This window comes from Penicillium arizonense (assembly GCF_001773325.1).
Source record: "Penicillium arizonense strain CBS 141311 chromosome Unknown PENARI_contig010, whole genome shotgun sequence".
Taxonomy (NCBI): domain Eukaryota; kingdom Fungi; phylum Ascomycota; class Eurotiomycetes; order Eurotiales; family Aspergillaceae; genus Penicillium; species Penicillium arizonense.
In genome coordinates this window covers 505,105-529,712 of record NW_019173287.1, presented here as the reverse complement: position 1 = coordinate 529,712, position 24,608 = coordinate 505,105, and the positions used below count along the sequence as shown (strand labels likewise).

At 51.3% G+C, this 24,608-nt stretch overlaps 6 protein-coding genes across 6 annotated transcripts; 5 read left to right on the top strand and 1 right to left on the bottom strand.

Moving 5' to 3' along the window:
• Window positions 1-139: 139 nt before the first annotated feature.
• PENARI_c010G09065 (phosphatase PAP2 family protein) lies at window positions 140-1,972 on the top strand (the record flags this gene model as incomplete). The annotated part of the gene is made up of 5 exons (XM_022632354.1): window positions 140-197; window positions 274-490; window positions 556-1,317; window positions 1,363-1,841; window positions 1,896-1,972. 5 exons carry the CDS (start codon window positions 140-142, stop codon window positions 1,970-1,972), a joined length of 1,593 nt encoding a protein of 530 aa, XP_022488042.1.
• A 761-nt stretch (window positions 1,973-2,733) lies between these two features.
• On the top strand, window positions 2,734-4,172 carry PENARI_c010G02859 (SUMO protease ULP1; the record flags this gene model as incomplete). The annotated part of the gene is made up of 2 exons (XM_022632169.1): window positions 2,734-2,854; window positions 2,917-4,172. 2 exons carry the CDS (start codon window positions 2,734-2,736, stop codon window positions 4,170-4,172), a joined length of 1,377 nt encoding a protein of 458 aa, XP_022487893.1.
• Window positions 4,173-6,622: 2,450 nt separating this feature from the next.
• PENARI_c010G01251 (sugar porter family MFS transporter) lies at window positions 6,623-8,333 on the top strand (the record flags this gene model as incomplete). Its single annotated transcript, XM_022632122.1, has 3 exons — window positions 6,623-6,746; window positions 6,797-7,556; window positions 7,616-8,333. 3 exons carry the CDS (start codon window positions 6,623-6,625, stop codon window positions 8,331-8,333), a joined length of 1,602 nt encoding a protein of 533 aa, XP_022487848.1.
• Window positions 8,334-9,649: 1,316 nt separating this feature from the next.
• PENARI_c010G05427 (cytochrome P450) lies at window positions 9,650-10,949 on the top strand (the record flags this gene model as incomplete). Its single annotated transcript, XM_022632251.1, has 6 exons — window positions 9,650-9,952; window positions 10,012-10,332; window positions 10,390-10,500; window positions 10,585-10,751; window positions 10,800-10,893; window positions 10,944-10,949. The coding sequence occupies 6 exons, from the start codon at window positions 9,650-9,652 to the stop codon at window positions 10,947-10,949; spliced, it is 1,002 nt and encodes a 333-aa protein (XP_022487725.1).
• A 904-nt stretch (window positions 10,950-11,853) lies between these two features.
• On the bottom strand, window positions 11,854-21,374 carry pyr2 (non-reducing polyketide synthase pyr2; the record flags this gene model as incomplete). The annotated part of the gene is made up of 5 exons (XM_022632403.1): window positions 11,854-12,193; window positions 12,511-13,475; window positions 13,528-13,840; window positions 14,029-14,904; window positions 14,959-21,374. 5 exons carry the CDS (start codon window positions 21,372-21,374, stop codon window positions 11,854-11,856), a joined length of 8,910 nt encoding a protein of 2,969 aa, XP_022488023.1.
• Window positions 21,375-21,849: 475 nt separating this feature from the next.
• Window positions 21,850-23,689, top strand: pyr3 (cytochrome P450 monooxygenase pyr3; the record flags this gene model as incomplete). The annotated part of the gene is made up of 6 exons (XM_022632463.1): window positions 21,850-22,053; window positions 22,115-22,231; window positions 22,289-22,391; window positions 22,459-22,527; window positions 22,599-23,205; window positions 23,254-23,689. The coding sequence occupies 6 exons, from the start codon at window positions 21,850-21,852 to the stop codon at window positions 23,687-23,689; spliced, it is 1,536 nt and encodes a 511-aa protein (XP_022488026.1).
• Between the last annotated feature and the right edge of the window lie 919 nt (window positions 23,690-24,608).

The window sequence follows — 24,608 nt, the reverse complement described above, 5'->3', positions numbered from 1 at the left end:
CCGAGTCCACCTCGAATTCCATTGCTTCAATCCAACTTCTATTCACTCCTTATGCTCCGGCCCCTTTAAACCTCATTTCAACCCTATCGGCAGGTAGCTGTCTGTCGATCTATGGAATCCGCCCGATAGATAACACAAAATGGGCCACAAGTCGGAGTCGGACCAGCCTGATGCTGGACTAAAGAGTCTCAACCATTGTATGCGACCCTGTCGACTGCACATTCTTTACCTCCCATCTGAAATGGCCGCTGACCCCGCGCGTTCACGACATAGACTCAAACCGTTTACCCCTCTGGCGGTATTGGCCGCGACAGCAACTCATCCCACTGATTCGATATGAGACTCCATACCTTGCCTGGGTGCAGGAGAAAGTCCGCACCCCGACGCTCGATTCATACTTCGCGTTCACGGCGAACCTCGGTACCCACACGTTCTTCATGGTCTTCCTGCCCTTCCTGTTCTGGTGCGGGTCTCCGAGCATGGGTAGAGGGTATGTGTTTTCGTCGGAATCGCATAACCAAATGCAAGCCGGAGACTGACTTGTGCTATTTCTAGGCTCGTACACATATTAGCATCTGGTGTCTTTTGGAGTGGCTTTATTAAAGACTTGCTATGTCTTCCCCGGCCTCTATCTCCCCCACTGCAGCGCATCACGATGTCCGGCTCTGCAGCCCTCGAATACGGATTCCCCTCGACACATTCTACAAACGCTGTTTCGGTGGCTGTCTATGCCTTGGGATTACTTGGATCGCCTGAATCGACTCTCAGTGCGCAAGCCACACTCCTTCTCCAATGCGTCACCTATATGTACGTCGTGTCGATCGTTCTGGGCCGTCTGTACTGCGGTATGCATGGGATGCTGGACTGTACTGTTGGGTGTGCTTTGGGCGCGGGCATTGGTCTCATCCAGTTCCACTACGGACCAGCCTTTGAAGAATTTATTGTGTCCGCTTCGTTGAAGGATATCTCCCTGCTCGCGCTTTTGATCATATCTCTGGTCCGCGTCCACCCTGAGCCGGCCGATGATTGTCCCTGCTTTGACGACAGTGTTGCGTTTGCGGGAGTCATGCTTGGCGTGGACGTATCCTCGTGGCATTTTGCCGATATTTGGGATGGATATCCTGCTGGGTCGATCCCATATGACCTGAACACCGTGGGATGGATCAAAACTGTTATTCGTCTGGTTGTGGGTGTACTGTGCGTGTTTGCCTGGAGGACTGTGATGAAGCCCGCTCTGCTTCGCATTTTACCGCCCATCTTCCGGACCCTGGAGAAACTTGGACTCCTTCTCCCTCGACGTTTCTTCACGACTGCTTCGTAAGTTCACCTTTGTTTGAAGTGAAGGGATTCTAACAATTGCAGGAAATACACCACTGTTCCATCTAATCTTAAGGACCGCGATGTCCTCCCTAATTTCTCCGACATTCCATCTATCATCACTACCATGCGTCATCCTCGCCGCAGAGCCATCTCTGTCGGCCCTCAGTCAGAGGCTGATGCGTACGAGACCCTGGCATACAGGGAAAAACGTCGACGTGAGAGCCAATCTGGAAATCGTGCTTCTCCAGCTGCAGAGGGAGAGACAAAGTCAAACGGGGCGCCAACTATGTCAAGAAAGCCGACAACCCTGGGCGATTACGAAGGCATGATGGGAAGAGGCAGTCCCCATTCGTCTGCCGTCGACGTCAGCCCCGAGACAACACCTTTCCCCTCGGCGGACTTTTCGATAGAAACAGAACTGGAGGCCGAGCAACGGGATGAAAAAGAGGTATTCTCCCAGATTAAGAAACCCCGTGTCCGTTACGATGTGGAGGTCGTGACCAAGCTGGTTGTATATGCGGGTATGTTCCAACACCAAGACTTCTCATACGGCAATTGCTGACGATTGCTTCTAGGTATTCCTTGGATTGTTATCGAGGTCGCACCCCTACTATTTGACCTAATCGGACTCGGAGTTCCGCATGTTGTATGAATGTATCATTATTAACCGGGTCATTACTACCTTGAATACCCTCCTCCTCACCTCCGACGGCTTCCAAGACTGCTTCCAGTTCAGCGGGCTGTGCTGGAAGGCGTCACCTCATACGTACATTACCTGTCCATGTATATAAGCATCGCAAGTGGTATTCATAGCATATGTTTGTTGCATAGGACCTTTATAAGTTCCCCACACTCCGGTCGCACTGGGCGTCGCCATAATGAATTCCTTCTAGAGAATTGCTTCATAGCAAGGCCATCTAGGTAAAAGCGACGAATGCACATAGTAGAAGAGCACATGCTTGCAGTCCTTGGAGCTGGTTTCGACGTCTTGCGGGATTAAAGCCAACCGAACAATGCGCTTCTTCTATAAATAGTAAATTCCACCGGTCTCTTCAATAGATACTCAAAAAACAGAAGAAAATAGGGAGAACGGAGCAAAGAAACAAAGTGTAGACTGGAGACCTCGGGAAATGTTTCATTGGGCTGAGTCAGCAGAATGATGAAAGGGAACCGCGTCTGCTCATATTGTTCTCATGAACTTCTGGAGTGTCTGTCTTCGACTCTGGCTTCTCAGACCATCCCTCCAGTCATGCCCAATGATGGACGGTGACCTTTCATTTTTCCATCTTTCATTCTCTCCTCGCTCAACCTCCAACATTCATTGAATCGCCACCCTCGCAATCTGGAAGCGCGTCATCGGACGATAGGTTACTTCGCTTTCGCTCAGCTGAGATATCTCCGGCTCACATCAACATGGGGCATTGCTGGGCTCGACTCAAGTCGCGCCTTTCCTATATCACACCCACGAAGCCCGCGCCTGATACTCCACCGTCTTTCGGAGCTCCCAAAAAGCGCACGATTGGCGATAACGATGGTGAGGAGCTCAGGATGCATCCAAGATGCGCATGCAGATACTTACCTACTGTACACATGTAGATTACAGCAGCCTGCCTATCCCGGGAGCTTTCCCAGCGACCCCTCCCGAGTCACCGACACTTGCGCCAATCGATCCACATGGCGAGACTATTGAGGACAAGGGCATTGCGCCTGGGGGATTGGAGTCGATGGACATAGACTCTCTCGGATCACCATCACTTCCTACAGAGCTTGGTTCACACCTCCATCCTCGAGCATCTAAATATTACCCACCCACCCCTCCACCCTCGCGAGCGGCGCCATCGCCCCGCCCACAGAAGATCCCAAAGCGCACTGCAGAAGATCGCGTTCTCATAGACGATCCATGGGAACAACAAACGAAAGATTTCGAAAAATTAGATCTGGGGAGACCTGTCTCAGCTGTACAACTATTCTCCCTCACGAGAAAGGACATACCCGCCAACCGCGTTGCATCAGTATACGCCGCCGAATGGGAAAAACGCGAGAAGGAAAGGCAGGCCGGGCTACGGGATTCTCGGCGACCAACAAGAGTTGTCCCGCGTGGTCCTCCAGTGCGAGACCTTTCATGGGATTGGCTCGACAAATTACAACGTGCGTTACAAAGTGCACAGGGCCAGGCTGTCGCAAGGTCTTTAGCCGGGGATGATCTCTACCAAAGGGACATTGTCACATGCATTCGACCACTGGCTTGGCTGAATGATGAAATTATCAATGCTTACCTTCCGTTACTTGTTCATTATCTTCGTCAATCCACCGGGAATCTCAAGCCGAACGAAAAGCCACGCTTCCACGCCTTCAACACGTTTTTTTATTCCACCCTTCGCGACAAAGGTTACCAGGGCGTGCGACGATGGGCAAACCGGGCCAAGATTGGTGGAGAAGGATTGCTCAATGTTGACACTGTCTTCATCCCAGTGCACGAGTCGAGTCACTGGACTCTGATGGTTATTCGGCCAGCAGATCGCACGATAGAATATTTCGATTCTCTAGGATCTCGTGGTGCTCGGCAGGTGAAGAGGATCAAGGAATGGCTTGCAGGCGAGCTCGGCTCTAAATACAAAGAGGACGAATGGACTACCCTTCCATCGGTCTCCTCCCAACAAGACAATGGGAGTGACTGTGGTGTATTTCTCCTAACAAACGCCAAGGCGATCTCTATTGGTGTTGAGCCAACTGCCTTCGGAGCAGGCCATACTCAGCTTCTTCGCAGGAAGATTGTCGCTGAGCTCATGAATGGAGGGCTTCATGGCGACTTCACTCCACTGGATAAAGCTACAGGTTCACTACTGCTTTGATCACCGAATCTCGACATATACGTAACCACCAATACCAGCCCTATCGGTCTCGTGAATTGGCATTGGAACATGGGTTTTGGCTCTGTCCTTGACCGATTCTGCACACCTGCAATCCATCCTCCTCACCTCCCTCAAATCACATACCTCGTCCATCATCTTTCAAGGCGTTCTCGGCAGCGATTTACAACACCTGATTTCGGCGCACAAGGCGAACACAATACAACAAGACCGAGAAAGCACCCTGCTTTTCTTTTGGAGTTGTTTCCATTGAATGTCCGGAATGAATATGAAATGATACCCCTGTCACTACGGCATTGACTTCGTTGACACAGAGAACGAAGCCAGTGCTGCTTTTTTGATTTTCCCAGCTTGTTTTCTGCATTGGTTCGTGGCGTTTTCCTGTCTTTTTGGCTGTATCAAATCTATCTTATCGCTCTCCCAGAGCTATGTACTTTAATGCAATGCACTGGACCTGCAATACCTGCAAATCCGTTTCCATGTGAATTCTATACTCAAATAGTATAGTAATATATCCAGTACCACCTACTTAAACTGTACACATCATCATCTTTAAACAAACATCCAAGGCTTACACCACAGCTCCTCGTTGCCCCTAACCCAAATCTCCCTCAAACCCCTTAAGAGCATAACTAACATTTCCAGCCCTCTAAACCACCCTTAAATTGCCCAAAAATCTCCGGAATAGCAACCCTCCGCTTCAAAAGCTTGGCTTCAGCACCAATAACAAAAGCCAGCCACACAAGTGCCTTGTAAAAAGCATAATGCGGACTAATCGCATTAAGATGCAATATCGTCGCGTCAAGCTCCATCAAGTCCACCATCACTCGAACCGACCTCTCACTCCGATCCAATCCATCCAATTGTAACCTGCGATATATAAATCGAGACAGCGTCTTGGTATGCACTAGCGAGATGGTAGCGAGGCTAGCTAGCCCTTGTATATCGAACGTTTAATGTTCAAGTCAAGCGATACAACCACTGGCTGGTCAGTGCCACTCACTCAGTGCGTGTTATAATGCTAGTCAAATTGGATACACGAATATCTCTATTTGTATGCTTCTCAGACCGGCGTCTTTGGGAATTGCCAAAGCAATTGCTTTGGCTGGATGGTTATTCCCAATGGCCATCTTGGTAAGTTATATCAGAATGCTCGTCTTTGTGGAGGATGGCTATGAAGTTCAAAAGTGTGCATGATCCTGGAGAAACAAATACCATACATGAGTCCCATGTAAATTAGGCAAGTGTGTTTATGGGGCGCATGCCCTATAATCAAGGCATTCTGCTCCTAGGGCACACGTTGAGCAGATTTTACGGGGCTAAGTAATTTGGCGCAGGGCGTCGATCAACTCGTTTTTATTCTGAATAATTTGTTCTGCCGCGTCCACAAGCGTCATATTGCATTGCATATTCCGTCCCAACTCGCTCAAGTGCCCGTCCTGGGATAGATCTACCCAACACCGATGAAATAATTGACCGAACTAAACACAACTGGCAAAGCCAGGGCAAGAGGGTTGGCACCCATCGGGTGGCTGTAGGCACGGCCACTAAATCCCTCGGCCGATCAAGCGGGCCGGAGCACGAAAAACCGGGAGGGTTGATAGATATCGCGTGTCTCGGACCGTGCTCGGGCTACATTGATTTCTCGGTGAGTTATATTCGGTATGTACGGGAATGCACAGCGAATTAAATTGGTCTCGGTGTTTCGTCGCGGAAACTTATAGCATATGATTGGTTGATACAAGTTAACTCTAAAAAGGTGGTGGGGTTTATGGTATACTCTTAACGGGCAGTGGCGCCCGATGACGCAACGCGGGTTATTCATACTAGGGACCAACGTTATGATGCGGGACCCCAGAACCCCAGATTAAGCAATGATCCTATATGTACCCAATGCCTATAAACGGTCAGACCAATGGAGCGTTGTTGACAGTCATTGAAAGCGAGTCTTGGGAACTCTGTCTAGTACAGAGTAATTCTCGTTCCCAAGTACATCAGCCATCAAAAAATGGACCTTGAAACTTGACCTTGCCTTCTACTCTGGAGTCGACTCGCCTCCAAATTGTTCTTGGTTCAGGGTCTAACTTGCCACGCTTTACTGGCCAATCCCGAGTTGATACGTCCCTGGTTACATGCTTCTTTAGTCTCTGGGAAGCCGCCACTCCAACTTTATTTTCTCCATTCTCCGGATACCCCTTGGTACAGTGGGTCAAGCTTTCTTGTGGAGATTCCTGGGGCACTGCAGCTAGGACAAGTAGGGAAATGATTCTTGAATATCACCGCTACTACGTCTTAGGATTTCGTCATGCAAGAGCGTACCTATGTTGCTAACTTTTTGGTTAAGTTAAAGGGTTAAGTTATTCTACTTAAAGGATGGAAGGTTCCCATCGTCCCTCACGGCCTGATTGTGCTTCCCATTACTGCTTTCCATTATGTTCAGCAAATTTAAACCAACTCAACCTTACTTTGGCTTACGCGGTGGATGGCTGACCTTCTGGGTCACTGTCGCTTGTGCCACTGACATGATGCTGTTTGGCTACGATCAGGGTGTATTTGGTACCTTTCCCCTATGAACCTTTTCTGAATTCGTGATGCTGACCCTTTAGCCGGTGTTGTTGTGACCAAAGACTTCCTCGATACCCTAAACCTCAATGACAACGCCACCCTCCTTGGTACTGTCACTGCTATCTACGATATCGGCTGTCTCTTCGGTGCCATAATGTCCATGATTTGGGGCGAGAAGTGGGGTCGGAAAAAGTCTGTTGTATATGGAACAACCATCATGTCCGTGGGCGCCCTCCTCCAAATAACAGCCTACGGAGTCCCCCAAATGATCGTAGGCCGCATCATTGCTGGTCTGGGCAACGGAATCAATACTTCAACTGCCCCTGTGTGGCAGGGAGAAACCAGCCAGGCTAAATGGCGTGGCAAGTTGATTGTCATCGAACTCACTCTCAACATAGCAGGGTTCTCTCTCTCTAACTGGATAACCTTTGCGTTCTCCTTCCTCCCCGGACCTGTTGCCTGGCGCTTCCCCTTAGCATTTCAGTTCATTTTCATTTTTATCCTTTACGCAACCGTTCCCTGGTTGCCTGAATCACCTCGTTGGCTCATCGCCCATGACCGTTCCGAAGAGGCCCAGGTCATCATCGCCGATCTAGAGGATAAAAACATTGATGAACCATATGTCATCACCCAATACACTGAAATTGTGGCTGCTGTTCAATATGAACGCCAGCATGCCGTGTCCTGGTGGGACCTTTTACGCGGCAGAACTAAAGAGGGTGGCACGTGTGCTATTCGCCGGATGATCTTGGGTGCTGGCGCACAGTTTATGCAACAGGGGGCTGGTATCAACGTGACTAGGTAGGTGGCGCATATACCCATTGAGAGTCGTTCGCAACATATACTGACGACCCAATCAGTTATTATCTTCCCACCGTGCTTATACAATCTGTCGGACTATCGGAGACGCTGGCCAGGCTGCTCGCAGCCTGTAATTCTATATCATATCTCATTGCAGGTACCGTGGGTATTGCAAACATCGAAAGATGGGGCCGAAGACGCCTGTTTATGATTTGTGCTTTAGGCCAGGGTCTCTGCTATCTTCTTATCACTGTCCTCCTGCGATTCAATGAAAAAGAAGGATATGCTAACTCAAAGGAGGTGGCCTCTGCTTCAATCGCCTTCTTCTTCCTCTACTATATCTTCTTTGGCTGCGGATTCCAAGGCATCCCGTGGCTGTTGCCTGTGGAGCTCAATTCGCTCAGCATGCGAACGAAAGGAGCCAGCTTGGGTACGGCAACAAACTGGGCGATCAACTTTTTGGTTGTCGAGATCACTCCCATCGGAATCCAAAATCTTCGTTGGAGGTTTTACATCATCTGGACCGTACTCAATTTGGTATTTGTGCCGACTATCTACTTTTTCTATCCTGAGACGGCGAACCGACAGCTAGAGGATATTGATTTGTTCTTCCGAGACAACCAATCGGTGTTTATTCACAACAACCCGGAGGCTGTGTCTCTTGCACGTCCAGAGCGGTACATCGAGATCGAAGATGACTTGGTATATCGGAACAAATCAGTGTCCGACGCAAAGAAAGGAGAGTCTGGACAGGGAGAGCATATGGAGGCTGTGTAAATACCTGTGGATAGCCAAGGATCTTAGATTTTCTGTACTTGCCGAGAAGCGATCAACGGCAAGGTACGAGGGATATTTTACTCATCACCTCTTCCATCCCTTTTGCTTTGTTTGTTTTCTCCCTATTTATTTGGAGCTGGATTCCACTTTATTGCAGTCGTGCTTGACTCAAATGACTTTATGTCCTTATTTCTTCTATTCAAGACTTAGCTTTAATCGGAGTTAACAGCGTAGCGCCGGCACCACGGGTTGGCACGACAAGATCGACGACTTACGTCAGATCACATTTAGCCCCCTTCTGGTTTCTCATGGCTCACGAGTATGCAAAAATATCCTTAAAGTGACGTTATTTAGTTACACAACATCCACGGTGTACACACCATCGTAAATGCTCCCAATTGTCAACCATCTGAGATCATTTATATAAGCATTTAATACACGGACTTTTTGTGGACTTTAAATCAATTCACGTCAATTTACACCATTCCCGTTTTATCGTCCAAAAATGGATTTAGTGGGTTTCTTTTCTTCTAAATCGTAGAAAGATTCAAGCTTGGTGAGGCTATGAACCAGTTGAAGTGATCTGCGTCTTCCTTTCAACTTAGGTCGGATATCACGCTTAGAATGTCGATGTGCATATTTAGTTGCGTTTGACCTATGTGTTGTAACGTCAAGCTCTGTGAACATACCGTTTTTGTATCAATGCGAAGCCTATGGGTCTGCCAAATCAGATCTCCCTGAGTCTATTTTTTTATCGCCTATAAAGAGGTGCCTGATACTTCCGCTTGGTTCTGTGAGATAAGAATACCTCAAAGTGAAAACATTCGGCTTACTTCTAAATCTCATTTACATGAAACGTGCCACTCATAATGAACATGGCCGAGACCCTTATCTTGTTAGCGTGTACACTACTTGTGTACGAGGGAATAAAGGTTACCTATCGCCTATTCTTCTCTCCACTCGCTGGACTCCCAGGTCCACTCTTAGCAGCCGCAACCAGTTTTTATGAGATATATTTTGATGTCGTGAAAGGGGGGCAGCTAATGTGGGAGATTGAACGCCTACATAGCAAATATGGGCCTGTCGTCCGAATCAATCCTACGGAGGTACATATCCGAGATCCCGACTTTTACGATACCCTCTATGTTGGAAAGTCAAGGAAGAGAGACAAATTGCCTTGGTTTGTCTACATTGGATTGCCCCGGTCAACCTTCTCAACTGCGCAATATAGCATTCATCGCAAGCGGAGGACCACATTAAACCCCTTCTTTACAAAACGTGCGATTTCAGATCTTGGGCCTGTCGTCAGCTCCAAGATGAGTATGGTTTGCTATCATCTATCCAAGAAAGTCGGCACAGGAGATGCCCTAGAATTGCAATCTCTCTTTGCCTGTTTTGCCGCAGACACGCTTTCTACATATATATTTGGTTCCGCACAGTCTTTTGGGTCCCTAAAGTCACCAGACATAACAGATGACTGGAAGCGAAAGATCAATAGTGTCTTCGAGATGTTGGTGCTCGTTAGACATTTCCCATGGCTTCTCCCCTTAGCGCGCACGCTGCCCTCAGTTGCCAGTCGGATATATCCCACATCCTCATGGGCCTTTCAAGCAGAAATGGTATGGCTATGGAGCTACATTCGACTATCAACATGGGAATAATACTGATCATGTACCAGCAAATTCGTCAAAGTGTTAAAGCTGTGTACGATAACCCAGACGGATGCCTCTTTAACGGATCACGGAAATCGATGCTCTCCACTATACTTGCCAGTGATAAAGCACCAAAGGAGGAAAAAGACTTTGAGCGCCTGGCACAGGAAATGACTTTCATCATGGTGGCTGGGACCGACGCGCCATCCCAAGTAATGGCAATCACTATGTTCCATATTCTTCGGAGCCCGGATATACATCAAAAGCTCAAAGCTGAGTTGAATGATGCTTTTCCTGTTCCTGTGTCTAATGCAGACTGGAACAAATTGGAACATCTACCCTATCTCGTAAGAAATGTTAATTAGTTCTTTGTTTTTCTTATATCGTACTAACAGCTATATTAGAGTGCCGTGATAAAAGAGGGATTGCGAATTTCTGCTGTGGTGACAACGAGACTTCCACGTATAGCACCGGAGGAGACCTTACATTACAAAGAATGGAGCCTTCTGCCCGGGGTATGTGTTTTCAGTTCTTGGTATCCCTTCTCAAGATACCTGAATCTTGGTCATTTATTAATGCGCCATACAACGTGTTTATAGACTGCTGTCAGCATGTCCAACCACTTCATCCTACGAGATAATGGAATCTTTCCTCGGCCGATGGAATTCCTCCCTGAGCGTTGGATGACCTCTCCTAATGAAGTTCACCTACTGGATAAATATCTCGTCCCTTTCGCTAAGGGAAATTCAAGCTGTTTGGGCCCATAGTAAGTACACTCCCCCTTCGTGAGAGGGTTTGTTTTGACCTATTCTAGTATGGCCTATTCGTGGCTATACTCAGCAGTGGGAACCGTGATACGCAAGTTCGATCTGGAGCTTTACGAGACTAATGAGGAAAATGTCCGCATTGTTCGAGACTGTTTCAATGGACAGACAGCCCCCGGCCTTAATTTGATTAGGGTTAGAGTTATCAAAGAGCTCGATTAGCCAGTATTCGTCCCCCTCTCAGTCTACCTCTATGTCAATGAAGCGTTTCGGGATATCAACTGGGATATTGCGGAGTTCCCTCGATTGTTATTGAGAACCTGCGTGGAAGCGATTGCCACGTAAGCGTACAGATGGATAAAGAGAGGTTGTGTGCATTCAGTGTATCTATGAATTAGTTCGGTGGTAGTTGTCCAGTCGGACTATTGATCCTCCCGCCAATTCGTATCATCAATCTTATCCTTACCCAGCCAACTCTAGCCCTACCACTGAACCCTGAATGATCTTGAAAAGTAACGGTCAAGAGCGTTGGGTAAGAGAAGAAGCCTCCTACACTGGGTGGACTGGATAGAAGAAGGGGCACAGAGATATGGCGTTTTCATATAAAATTCACATGCCGGGGTCCCATCCCGTCATGTAAAATGCCCCGAAGCAAACATAGCGAGTGAGGGAAACTAATCAACGTGGATGCACGTGTGCATCGGCAAGAAAAAGGAGCTTGTCTATGTGAGAACTCTGCTGCCACACGTGCTGCTAGTTTGCCCTTGTACGCCATTTTGGGTCTGACTTCTCTTGGTATTTAGGGTTCTAGGGCTTTGCATGCATGTGTATGCACGATATAGGTCTTTGATTGCTTCGGATGCTGCCCATTGACCCCCCTTTTATCATGACCCTTTGAATCTATTTCCACGCCTTGCTTTACTGACTTGATGTGCTACAAGCAAATACCTGTGCTTCAAGTGAACTATGACGGAATACGTGTTTCAGGTAGAGGGCCGCCTCTATCCATTGGAATACCTCTGTCTCTTTATCAAAGAAATCCCCCCCATGGTTCAATTGTAGTCACTGGGCAACCCGCATCGAGGAGACCTCAATAGCGTGCAATCACTGCACAGCAACAGACAGACCAAGAATGGAGGCAATCTTCTCCCGTTGACGATCCAACTGTGAGAGCTTCACTCGATGGGGCTTGCCAATACCCGTCCGTGGAATCTCGTCCACAAAGATCACACCTCCATCCAGGGCTTTATAGCTGGCCAGCTGGTCTTTAATCAGGCTTGCCACTTGATCCGCCGTCATCTCGGGGCATATGCCAGTGCGGACGACATAGGCTCGGGGGACCTCGCTGCTGCCATCTGGGAGCATGACCCCGATCACAGCTGCGTCCTTGACACCCGGGTCCTTCAGTAGGATCCCTTCAATTTCTGCAGGGGCGACAGAGTACCTAAATCAAGCACGACATGTTAGTCTATCATCTACTGCATCTGATGTCATGGAGGGGAAACAAGGACAAGGAGAAGGTCAAGGAAAAGGACAAGGAAAGGGACAAGGAAAAGGAAAAGGAAAAGGAAAAGGAAAGAACTGAGCTTAGAGAATTGGGTAACTTGCGCTCGCACTTTGATGAGATCTTTTGTCCGCCCGGTGACATAGTAATTTCCGTCTCGCGCATGCACCATGTCTCCGGTCCGGAACCATCCTTGCTCGTCTTTGCCATCGGTCCGCCCTTTATATCCCAAGAGGAGTCCCGGCCCACGGACATACAACTCTCCAGGAGAGTCTGACGTCCCGCCGACATCTTCGCCCGTGTCGGGATCGACAAAGCGCAGCTCGTATCCGGGCAGCAGAGTCCCCACACTACCAAATTGTGGTGTTACCCCATAGCGATTCTGGAACACCACTCCCACCTCAGACATACCCCACAGATTTCCCGCTACAGCGTCCGGTGACAGGAGGCGCTGGAATTGCTGCATAGAGTACCCGTCGATGGGGGCACCGGAAATACCGACATAGCGCAGGGAGGACAAGCTCTCGGCTACATGCAAGGAGGACTTGTTCAGAATATGGACTATGGCGGGAACCATGTACGTCTCCGAGATGCCGTGCTGGCGGACGCCTTCGAGGAAAGCGGAGATATCGAAGCGCGGAAGAACGTACAGAGGCTCGCCGTACCGGATGGGGAAGATGTTGGTCCAGAAGTCGCCGAAGGAATGGTACATTGGCAGTGCCATCAGACGGACGACGGGGTACGGCACTTGATAGTGGACGCTCAGATGGTGGGAAATGATCGTGTGGTGGGTTCGAATCGCGGCTTTGGGGAGCCCGCTGGTACCACTGGTTAGGAACATGGCAGCCGGCGTCCCCTTGCTCTGTTCGCTATCTTCGAAACGAAGCCAGTCGGACTCCCCGTACTGGAGCAGATTCTCCAGGCGGATAGACAGGTCGGCTGTCTGGGGATTGAGATCCTCCGTGTGCTCCGCCTGGCCGTGTGCAAATTGGACTATGTTTTCGATGGAGTGCTCATCCACCAGAAGAACTTGACTCGAGGAGATTCCCTGCAGACTGCACACCTCCAGTGCTCTGGATAAGGCACCCGGAGCAGTGATAATCAACCGAGGCTCGGCGAGACGAAGCAGATGAGTCAATTCATGTGGGGGACTATCCACGTCGCAGCCCATATAAACTCCTCCGGCACCGACGATGGCGAAGAAAAGGGCAGAGTGTATGACCTACGTTAATGTTAGGGACATGTCATAGTCATAGGAGCTCCGGTGTGATTACACTATTCTCCAGCTGCACGAGGACACAATCGCCTCGTTCCACACCCCGGGCTCTGAGGCCAGTAATGAGTGATCGCACCAGCCGTCGGAATTGTATGGCATTGAAAGCGCGCGAGGGATTCCGGGCGTCAATATAGATGGGCTTAGATGGGTCAAACGTGGTAGGACCACTAAAAGCAAAGCTGACTAGGTCTGTCTCGCTGTGTGGCTCCATATCGATAGTGTTACAGTCTATCCACTGATAAATATGCAGAACCTTGTCCTGCAGGAGAATCTTTGCGCTCTTTAAGTACGAGCTGAGATTCCCAGACCGCCTGATGCAAGCTAAAGTCCTCCTGGTATGATTTTGATCGACACTGCACGAGACAAGTAACATGCAGTAGACTATTGAGAAACAAGCAAGCCACGCCATCTATTCGCACTATTATACAGATCTACCCTAAGCCAATACTATTTTGAGCGTCCCACGCTGTCATTGCAGAGCTTCGAAGCAGCTGCATACGCTAATTCACCCACAGATGCGCCACTTAGAATTAACACAACCCCTATTTCGACGGTCAATTCTTTTGTAAACCATTGACGTAGCTCAACAGCGATAAGCGAGTCGACTCCGAGCTCTGGAATCAGCGTGTCGGAGGAGAGCGGTGCATCTGCAGTCAAGTTCAAGCTGGCCCGCATTTTGTCCATGAGACGGCTCGCGATTGCCTCGGCCTTCTCCTCCAAGCTGGTCGCCGCAGCCACAAGATCCTTGGTCGACCGGGTCTCAAGCGATGGAGGCAGTTGATCGTGACTCGCTGTGGCCGTGTAGGAGTAGAATGGCCACAGCTTTGGCACCGGACACGCCATACAACCGCTCTGCAAGCTCTGATGTCGAAGGCCCGCGATGAACTCAGCGTTGTAAGTGGAATCTGAGCGCCCGCAAAGGATAGCTTCGGCGAGTATTTCGTCGACATCCCGCTGGGATACGGTCACCGGACCACACCAAGGGTGCTGCCTGGGAGAGAAACTGTCAATGCCGTAGATCTCACCCAGATGTACTAGGCTCGCCGGCCTGCCCTGGGCCCGACGGTGGCGGACCAGCGAGGCCATTTTCTCGGACATAGCCGCAGCCATTGCCTGATCCGGGTGGCCTAGCATTCCTGCAATAGATCCGATGAGCACCCAAAAGTCCAGGGTTGGGGTCTTGTGGAGCTCGTCTAGCTGCTGCAACCCCCTCAAAACCGGATGTAGATGGCCCTGGAGTAGTCCCGCGGTGAGCTGGGACAAGGAGCAGTCGGGTAGAGGCGGTGGCTCAATTAGCACTCCTCCTACTAGCGGGGGAAACGCATGTGGGATATTTTGATGCAAACTGGTGACAGAAACGCCATCGGTCAGGTTTCTGGCATCGATTAGCTTGCGTGTGCAGATGAAAATACCTGGGTGCGTCACTTACATTGTCGAGACCGCTATGCGCATTCCTCGTCGAGAAACCTCTTCCAACCACCACGCATCTGGCTCCGGACTAAAGCTAGCGAGAAGGATCCATTTCGCCCCGTGTGCTGCCAGCCAGAGACAAGCAATATGGGCTAGTCCGCTGGCTAGACCTACGAGTATGTAGGTTTTCTTCTCCGACAGCTGCACCTGGGAACTGGCAGTCGGTATCTGGGCGAGCACCGGGGTCGGAGAGTCCCAATCTACAATGACTTCCTGGCAATCAATGGTGGGGTACTCAGAAACCCTATTGATTGGCAACAAATTCACGGAATTCAGTGGGAGCGCCTCGCGGCCAGTGTACGCCACTAAGCAGGCGGTTAGGAAGGCCTTGGCTATGAGCGACGAATCATCCCCATTGGTCGGCCCTATTGATGCAGAGGGAAGGTAACAATCCTCTACATGGATTCGTGCCGCATCCTCAGGCAAAAGCGATAGCATACGCTCATATATACCCTGTCCACGGCGATGCAGGACCGCCATGACCGACACATCCGAGGGAAGTACGTGAGACAGTTGCCGCGCAGTGCTATGCTCATGCAGGAGCAATGTCGGTCTCCCTTTGTCCGGGTTGCTTGTGCTGGTGCTGAAGACGACTTTGCCATTGCGTCGGGTCGGTATTTGGTGGAAGATAGACTGGAGGACCCGGTCAGCCTCGTGCACCACAAGCGTCCCGGATTGTGGGGCTTGTTCGACCAGGTATCCCGCCAACAGAGCAGCCGCTGTGGCGCGGAGGAAAGACTGCTCGTGGGCTTCCAACACCGTGTCTGGCACTGACCACGCCCAGGATTCCGGGACGATGACCTGAGATGCAATGTGGGACGACAGAGCGATCGTTCTCTTGTTGCTGCTAACGTCCCGCCCTATGACCAGCCGTAGGAATATGGCCCCTGCTACCCGTAAAGCGGCGAGACTGGAATGGCGCACTCGCAGATGAAGAGTCGGTCCGTAGCTTGTGGTTACCGGCGGATCAGCCATCGAGAGAAGGCGGAACCCTTCACAAGGTCTGTCAGCGGTCGCAGGGAGAACCTGTACTACTCCCTTGCTGAGGTCCACACAGTCTGTCACCCTCTGGCTCCTGGCCAGATGGCGCAGCCCAGTAGAATGGTCATGGTATTGACGAGGAATACGGAACATAGAGCCGTCATATTGAATTTCGGGCTCAATGCTGTTCAGTCCGCACGAATTAGGACTTTCTTGACCTGCACTGGCTCGAACAAAGCGTTCAAGAGCGGTTGCCAAGATTTCCGCTGACACTCCAGCCGGATCTGTGATATGTAGCAGCTGCAGCTGACAGGACGGTCTTTCAGAGGCCAGGATGCCGCGAAGGAGACCTTTCGCCAGTCCAGCATCAGGGTGATCGATCTTCTCAGACGTCACCCATAACGTCCGCTTACTGACTGTAATCAGTCTCCGCAGCTCGCTCAGGCTAGCATCGGTCAGATCTCGACCATCGGCGAGGCACAGAACGGTCAGTTCAGACAGATCGTCGTCCTCAATTAAATCCAGGGACAGTGCATGAAAAACTTGAACAAATTCGCCCTGCACCAATCCAGCAAGTTCTGACATGAGGCAGTCGACCTCCTCGGCGTCACCGCCAAGCAACAGCAGGGCTCCGCGGCGCGATGGTTCCGCGTGGCTGTCTGGGGTCCGACAGAGAAGCAGTGAGAAGTCCTCGAGGCTTGCAATTTCTCGGGGCGCATCGAGCGACTCCAAGCCACAGAACCCGTTATTAGACAGTAGCTCAACCCAGTGGTCCCTGGTGGTGACCTGCTCACCAGAGCAGTAGCCTTTCCCGGTCTCAATACATCTCACCGGAGGGCCGAATAGGAGATTCAAATATGTGATACTGGGATTCGTTCGCACCAGTAGGACCAGGAATCCACCAGGCTTGAGCAAGCGACGGATATGGGCCACCGCGGCCTCTCGCAGGAATCCCGCAGTTGTGATTAGGACCATGTCGTAGGATTGCTCCCGGTAGCCCTGCTCGATAGGGTCCCGATTGACGTCCAAGATTTTGTGCGACACCTCGCCAGATCGCTCAAGGTCATCCCCAGACACCCGTAAGCCAGGAACGGAGAGCGCTGCATAAGTGAACGACCGGTAACTCCGTCCCATCTTCCTCAATTCAGAGTGAACATGACCTCCAAATTGGCCGATCTGGAGGATGTTCATCTGTGGAAAGCGGAAACACGTCTGGCTGACGACAGATACGAGCTCATTTACCAGGTACGAGGCCTGCACGTCGTCCTCCAGATATTGATTTTCCTCGTCGACGGCCAGCCAGGCCTCTCTTTGAGGACCCGATTCGCGCAGGACGCGAGGCAGTCGCTGGCCCACAGCAGCAATCGCCCTGAGACCAGGGTCCTTTATTGACGGGCTCGCTCGAGCCGTGAAGGTCTCAATTTTCTGATCCAACAATTCGGATGTGCCTACGGGATCTGATCCTTGGCGAGCATTCGCAATGCATTGGCTCATCCATGCAAGCAGACGAGCACCATCACAATCCAATCCGCTTCGCTCCGAGTCCGTCAGTCCATTGCTGGCCTGCTTGAGATACAGTAGCGCAAGCTCCTCTCGGAGAGAGTGTAGCTGGAGAGGAACCGCGGGCAATAGGCGTGATGTCTTCTTCAGAGTGGGCTCAAGCGGCCCCCACTCGGTCTGGGAAAGGACCTGCGTATCGTTCGGTGCATTCCCAGATGGCTGACATACGAGGCAAACACCTTCGAGCTGGACGGCCTTTTCCCCATTCATCGTAAAAATGTCGATATCACCGCGGATCTGATCTCCATCGACATGGGTCAGATAGCTTGCCACCGTCATTTCCTTTCCCTGTCCACTAGAAGCACATAACACAGGATTGACCCAGGTACTGTCGACGTTTTTGAACAGGAAAGGGCCTGCCAGCAGCGTCTCTTCGGGCGCACCCATCGCAGCAATCATTGTTTGAATAGCAAGCTCTAAAATGGCCGGGTGAAGAGTAATAGGCTGGTCAGAATCTCTCGAGGGTACCAGCACAGTTCCGGCGGCGAGATCACGCCGTTGTCGGAGCCCTATCAACCCAGAGAACGAGCCAGTGCAGTGATAGTCAACGCGACGCAGGCTGTCATAGAATTCAGTGATGTCCACGGGCCCTAAGGCCGGAGCTAGCTGGCCTTGTGGGGGTAGGAGAGCACGATCTGGATCCCCTGGATGCATGATCATCTTGGCTGTTGCACACTGGACGAACTTTCCAGATACAGCAGCCTCGCAGCAGAACAGAGCAGCAATGACTCCATCATGCGAGTGAATACCACCCACGGTAACAAGCACCTCCGTGCCGATGGGATCGTTCTGGATGTAGAGCTGAGTGTGGACGGCTAAATCCTTGACATTCAGCAAGCGCAGTCCCTGGGTCTGTGCCACTATCATCCCTGCCTCCAGTGCCATTGATATATATCCAGTCTCAGGGAAGACCGGTCTCGATCCGGAACGACGGTCTGCCAACCAGGGCAGCTCCTCTGGCCGCAGGTAGTTTCGCCAACGGAACTCTTTTGCTCCGTTCTCCGGACTGAGAGCACCGAGGAGCGCGTTGGGAGGTGTAACACGATGGCTATAGTTCAGTGATATTCGCGACTGCGCCCAGTAAGTCTGGGAGTGATCGAAAGGGTAGGATGGTAGCGAATCTACCGGCACAGGCGACTGGTCTGGGTCAAAGAGTGAGACATAGTCTGTGAGGCGGATGGCATTGGGGCCGAGGTGCGCCCAGGACGATCCCAGGGCCATTGCCCATGTATCGAGGCCGGGCTTTCCTCTCTCAGCAAGGGCAAGGTAAGGAATTGTTGAGTGGGCCGAGTGCATTTTGGACAAGGTTTGTAGGACGGGCCCTCTCAGTGTTGGATGTGGCCCGATCTCGACGATGACATCTGGTGGTCCAGCCTCTCGTACGGCGGCCTCCAGCGCCTGGGAGAACTGGACAGGACGCAGCATATTCTCGACCCAGTACTCCCCCGTCAGTTCCTTCTGGCCATGCCCAGTCATGACCTCCCCGGGGTAGACGCTAGAGTACCAGCGCGCGACAGACGCTGTCAGCGCGACAGGACAGGCTTGCATTGCCTCGCGATATGGGTCTGCGCACGGCTTCATATAGGGAGAGTGATATGCGGTGTCCACTCGAAGCATACGCGGAGTGAGGCCCAGGCTCTTCAGCAGCCACTCCAACTCCCGCAGGCACTCTGCGTCACCGGATAAGGTGACGCTGGACGGGGAATTAGCGGCGGCAACGCTTATGCGTCCGGAATAGGTTTCTAAAGCGCAAATGGTCTGTGCCTGCTGCCACGTCAGATTGACGGCCATCATCCGGCCTGTCGAATCGCGTGACTCATCAATGGCTCTTCCCCGAAGGTACGCAATGCGGATTGCATCTGAGGCCGTCAGCACACCCGCAGCATAGGCTGCTACAATCTCCCCGGAAGAGTGGCCGACAACAATGGTAAGCTCATTGCCTACCGCACGAAGGATGTTGACTTGCATGATTTGCAGCGCTGTCCGTAAGGGGAGAGAAAGAAAGCCCTCGTTTACGCGCGAAGAAGATGCCGGTCGTGACAATTCCTCGAGAAGAGAAAATCGCGGATGTAAGTCCAGAGGGAGTTTATCCAGAGCTTCCTCCAGATCGGCCATCCATTGTCGAATGAGAGGACTTGCCTCAACCAGATCGAGCCCCATTTGCGGCCACTGGGCTCCTTGGCCCGTAAAGATGCCCATGACGCGCCTGGGCCGACTGCTGGACCTGGAGACGATGGAGGCGGGTTTACCCGTGGCCCTTCGACTGAGTTCGGCATCGATCTGATCTTGTAATCCCTGTAGCGAATGCGCCATTAGCGTCAGGCGGTGGCGATGAGTGGAACGTCGAGTCCACAAGGACACCGCCAGACCAACGAGGCTGACTGGTGCGCGTTCTCGGAGGAATGTCGCGTAGGACTCCAGGACGAATGTGAGTGTCCGCTCAGAGGCAGCAGAGAAGACAAAGGGCAGGCTGGAGGGCATGTTGTGGGACGGGCTGAACTCCCGGCGAGTGTAGCTTTCTAGGACCACATGCACATTGGCACCCCCAAAGCCGAAGGAGTTCACAGAGGCCCGGCGGGGACAGCCATCTGGGACTGCAGGCCACGGGACGCACTCCGTGGGAACACATAGCTGAGCGGCAAACGGTTCTACCTTTGGATTAAGCTGCTGCATCAGGAGATTAGGAACGATCATCCCGTGTTGCAGCGACAGGGAAGCCTTAATCAATCCTGCCAGTCCAGCAGTGGCCTCTGTATGTCCAATTATTGTCTTGATAGATCCCACATACAGTCGATTGATCGGATCTGGAACGGATTCAGGCCCAAAGAAGCTTGAGTTGATTGCGGCTGCTTCCTGGGGATCTCCGGCCTGGGTCCCTGTCCCATGGGCCTCGAAATACTGGCACCGATCCGAGGGCCGGTCTTGAGGAGATAAACCCGCGCGTGCATAGGTAGCGAGGATCAATGACTGCTGTGCCTTGGCATTAGGCATCGTGATCCCCATCGTTCGCCCATCCGAATTTGCCCCGGAGGCGCGGATCACGCATTCGATGGGATCCCCGTCGATGATTGCGTCTTGCAGCCGTTTCAAAACCACCGAAGCCACCCCTTCGCCTCGTGCATAGCCGTCAGCCTTGCTGTCCCACATGCTACTCCGGCCTGTAGGGGACAGCATCCGTGTTTTAGAGTCTGCGATATAGGCATTGGGTGACAGGATCAAGTTGCTCCCTACTGCCACCGCCAGGGAACAGTCCTCGTTCTGCAAAGCTTCGACTCCGAGATGAACAGCCAGTAGACTTGAAGAACATCCGGTATCAACTGTCATGGAAGGACCGTGCCAGTCAAAGTAGTAAGAAATACGATTGGCCATGATTGACGGTGAGTTGCCCGTGACCATATACGCTGGGAATGCCTGGGGATCCATGGCCTGGATCTGATTGTAGTCGGTGCGAAGGGCACCACAGAACACCCCGGTCATTGAGCCCTGCAGCGCATCCACTCGTAACCCCGCCGCATCAAGCGATTCATACACTGTCTCTAGGAGTAATCGCTGTTGCGGATCCATCGCCACCGCTTCCGTTGGCGAGATATTGAAGAAGGCCGCATCAAAGGCTGTGATATCCTCGTCCAAGAAGTAGGATTCCTGGACGTTTGTTGTGCCATGGTGATCTCCATCTGGATGATAAAAGGCGTTGATATTGAATCGATTGGCCGGAACTTTGCGCGCAATATCACGGGGGTTTTGGAGAAGTTCCCACAGTTTCGCAGGAGAAGAAGCGCCACCGGGGAAGCGGCATCCTGTGCCAATAATGGCAACAGGCTCTGTTGCTTTCATTGTGGATTTATGTTGAGGGGGGGAAGCGTGAAATCTGAGATCAAGTTCATTTGCAGTCGGGCGGCTGTAGCTATACCGAGAGTATGTAGATATGTAAAATGCAGTGTTTCCTCAGCTACTGCCACCATCCCGTCAACATTACAACTATCGAAAGAATGACGAAAACCGACCTATAGACCAATTTTAGGGATATAGACAGATCACAAACTAGTTGCGAAGCATTATCCCCACTCCATAAAGCAGCCACAGAATGGCCAGACTCGGGTCCAAGCAGCGGTGAGGAACTATGGCGCCGGTGGACATCTCAGGGCCTACATGCATATGCAGGCGTCAATCCAAGGATGCACTTTGCAGGAAATAGTGGAGTCGGGCATTCAGGTATTTCCATATATTTTTCATTCTTGTACTGCTCACCCGATGCGTAATAATAGTAGCTAATACCTGAACTTAGCGACCTTGAGACAACATGGACAACATGTCTCTGGGTTCCAACTGGGCCTGGGCAGTGGCCATCATCTCGTTCCTGGTGCCTTTGGCTCTTCTCGTTGTCTCGCCACACCTTTTCCCATCAACCTTGACGGTGATCAATGGTGGAAGAGCCTGGGATATCTTTCGCACCAAGGCGAAGAAGCGATTTCGCTCAGACGCGGCACGACTTCTACAGAACGGCTTTGAGAAGGTGTGTGTGAGACCAACTATGTTATTTAGAGTATAATGCTGAACTTCCCTTGTCATGCTAGTCTCCTGATGCCTTTCGCATTCTCACTGACAACGGGTCCTTGCTGGTCTTGTCACCTCGATACGCTCGAGAGGTTCGCAGCGATGACAGACTCAGCCTGGACCATTTCATTGCCTCAGTTCGTCTTGTTCAATGTCCAATGCCTAGTTGTCGTTACTAAGCTTCCACTGTTTAGGAGTTTCACCCCGACATTCCAGGTTTCGAGCCGTTCAAATTGATCTTGGATCCAAGAAACCCGTTGAACACGATTCTCAAGACCAACCTGACACAAGCACTGGGTATTTTCATCGTCCAACTGGACTCTTGTGCAACCCAGTCCATGGCTAATATTACTTATCTGAGTAGCATATATGACAGAGGACTTGTCTGTAGAGGTTACGGACGCACTATCCGCAACCTGGACCGATGACCCCGGTGAGCCGCGAAAGCATGATTGGCAGATGTCCTGGTATGAATTCTAACTGTTTTCTCGCTTCTGATAAAAGAATGGCACGAGGTCAGCGTAAGTCAAACAGCTCTCAAACTCGTCGCGCAGATGGCGTCCAAAGCGTTTATAGGACAAGGAAATTGCCGGGATCCCAAGTGGCACAGCATTATCATCACCTACACGCACAACGTCTACCGAGCAGCACAGGCACTCCACTTTTGGCCCAGTTTCCTACGACCCATAGTGGCACGGTTCTTGCCCGCATGTAAAGCGCTGCAGCTTCAGATTGTCGAAGCACGAGAGATACTGGAGCCCTTGGTGGCTCAGAGACGAGCGGAGAGGGCCAGCCGGGTTGCTCAGGGAAAGCCTCCGCCGTCTCGTGAGGATATCATCGACTGGCTGGAGGATTATTATGGCGACCAACCGTATGATGCCGTGGCCGCACAGCTGCTGCTCTCGTTCGCCGCTATCCATGGAACCTCCAACCTCTTGGCGCAAGTGCTCATGGATCTCTGCAGTCATCCGGAGCTAATACAAGATATCCGGGCAGAAGCTGTATCCGTGCTGGGTAAACAGGGATGGACCAGGGCTGCCTTGTACCAGCTCAAGCTAATGGACAGCGCACTGAAGGAAAGCCAACGCCTGGCACCGAACAGATTGCGTGAGTGAGCCCTTCCTCCTGCCCCCAGTTTGGCCATGACAAACTAATCCAGGCATGCTTTGACAGTATCCATGGGACGCATTGCGCAGAGCGATATGTACCTGTCTGATGGTCTCCGTATTCCCCGAGGCACGAGTCTCATGGTGTCTGCCCACACCATGTGGGATCCTGAGATTTACCCGGATCCCCGGCGATACGACGGCTACCGATTCTGTAAGCTACGGCAGATATCGGGGCAAGAGGGCCAGCACCAACTGGTATCGTCGACGCAGAATCACATGGGGTTCGGATACGGGAAGCATGCTTGTCCGGGGCGGTTTTTCGCCGCAGCCGAGATCAAAGCAGCCCTGTGCAATATCCTTCTCAAGTATGATCTTGAACACAGGGGGGAGCAGTCACCGAGTGTCTGGAGCCAGGGCATTCATCTGTTTCCAGATCCGACGGCTAGGATCCACGTCCGTCGACGGAAAGAAGAGATTATTTTGTGACCGCTGTCTAAGTATACGGATTTGACCGAGTGCAAGGACACCATCGTCTGTGATTGATATTTGAGCTTACCGGGGTGATTGTGCAAGATGTTTGGCATGTGGAGCTCGTCATGCATAGTACTCATGAAGACCATTGGGCCAATCTCTTCGACGAGACCTTGATTGAGAGCCATTTAGAGACAGTGCATGTCTTTTTGAAGAACTAGCAGATGGACAGTAGAATTGGTTTTGCTTTGCATATGGTTCCACAGTAATTGGTGCTATTCCCCTTGGATAAAGAAGCCGGCTCCACTATTGGAGTGCTAGGTCTGCAGCATGTATCTCGCTAGTGAGAGAGAGACAACTGGCTAATTGAGGTCTCAAAGCGACCCTGCAGCCACTACTGTACTAGTAAAGCAAAAGCAATAAATTTACGAAAAATCAAAGAAGTAATATGATTTAACATTGGGAGATCTTAAGATACATCTCAGTTTGCCACTGAGGTGACAAGGATATGGTGCATAAAAGCAGCGGGTCTCGAGGAGCTGAGAATGAGGTGAACACCTTCGACCCACATTTGAGGCATTAAAATGATCAAACCGTTTGTGATCTGCCTGCACGATGCGTCACAATCTATGAAATCCACAATTCGGAAAACCAGTACAAATCTGCTTGGGAGCATGGTGCTAGCTGATCTGCGCAGATCATGACACGCTATTGATATGGTTGCATTAGCGCTGCCGGTACATTCAGCAAATCGAAAACAAGGGGCGCAGACTTCACTCTCTACTTGGTCTGTTGGTGCTACAGCGTCATCCCTTGCTGCCAGCACGGTGTCGCTTGACTCCCTGACAGGATGAGTTGTAGGAAGTCACACAGGCTGTTTGTGGGGGTTGATTGAATTCCCTATTGTTAGTCCACCGCGAACCTGGTTGGGCCC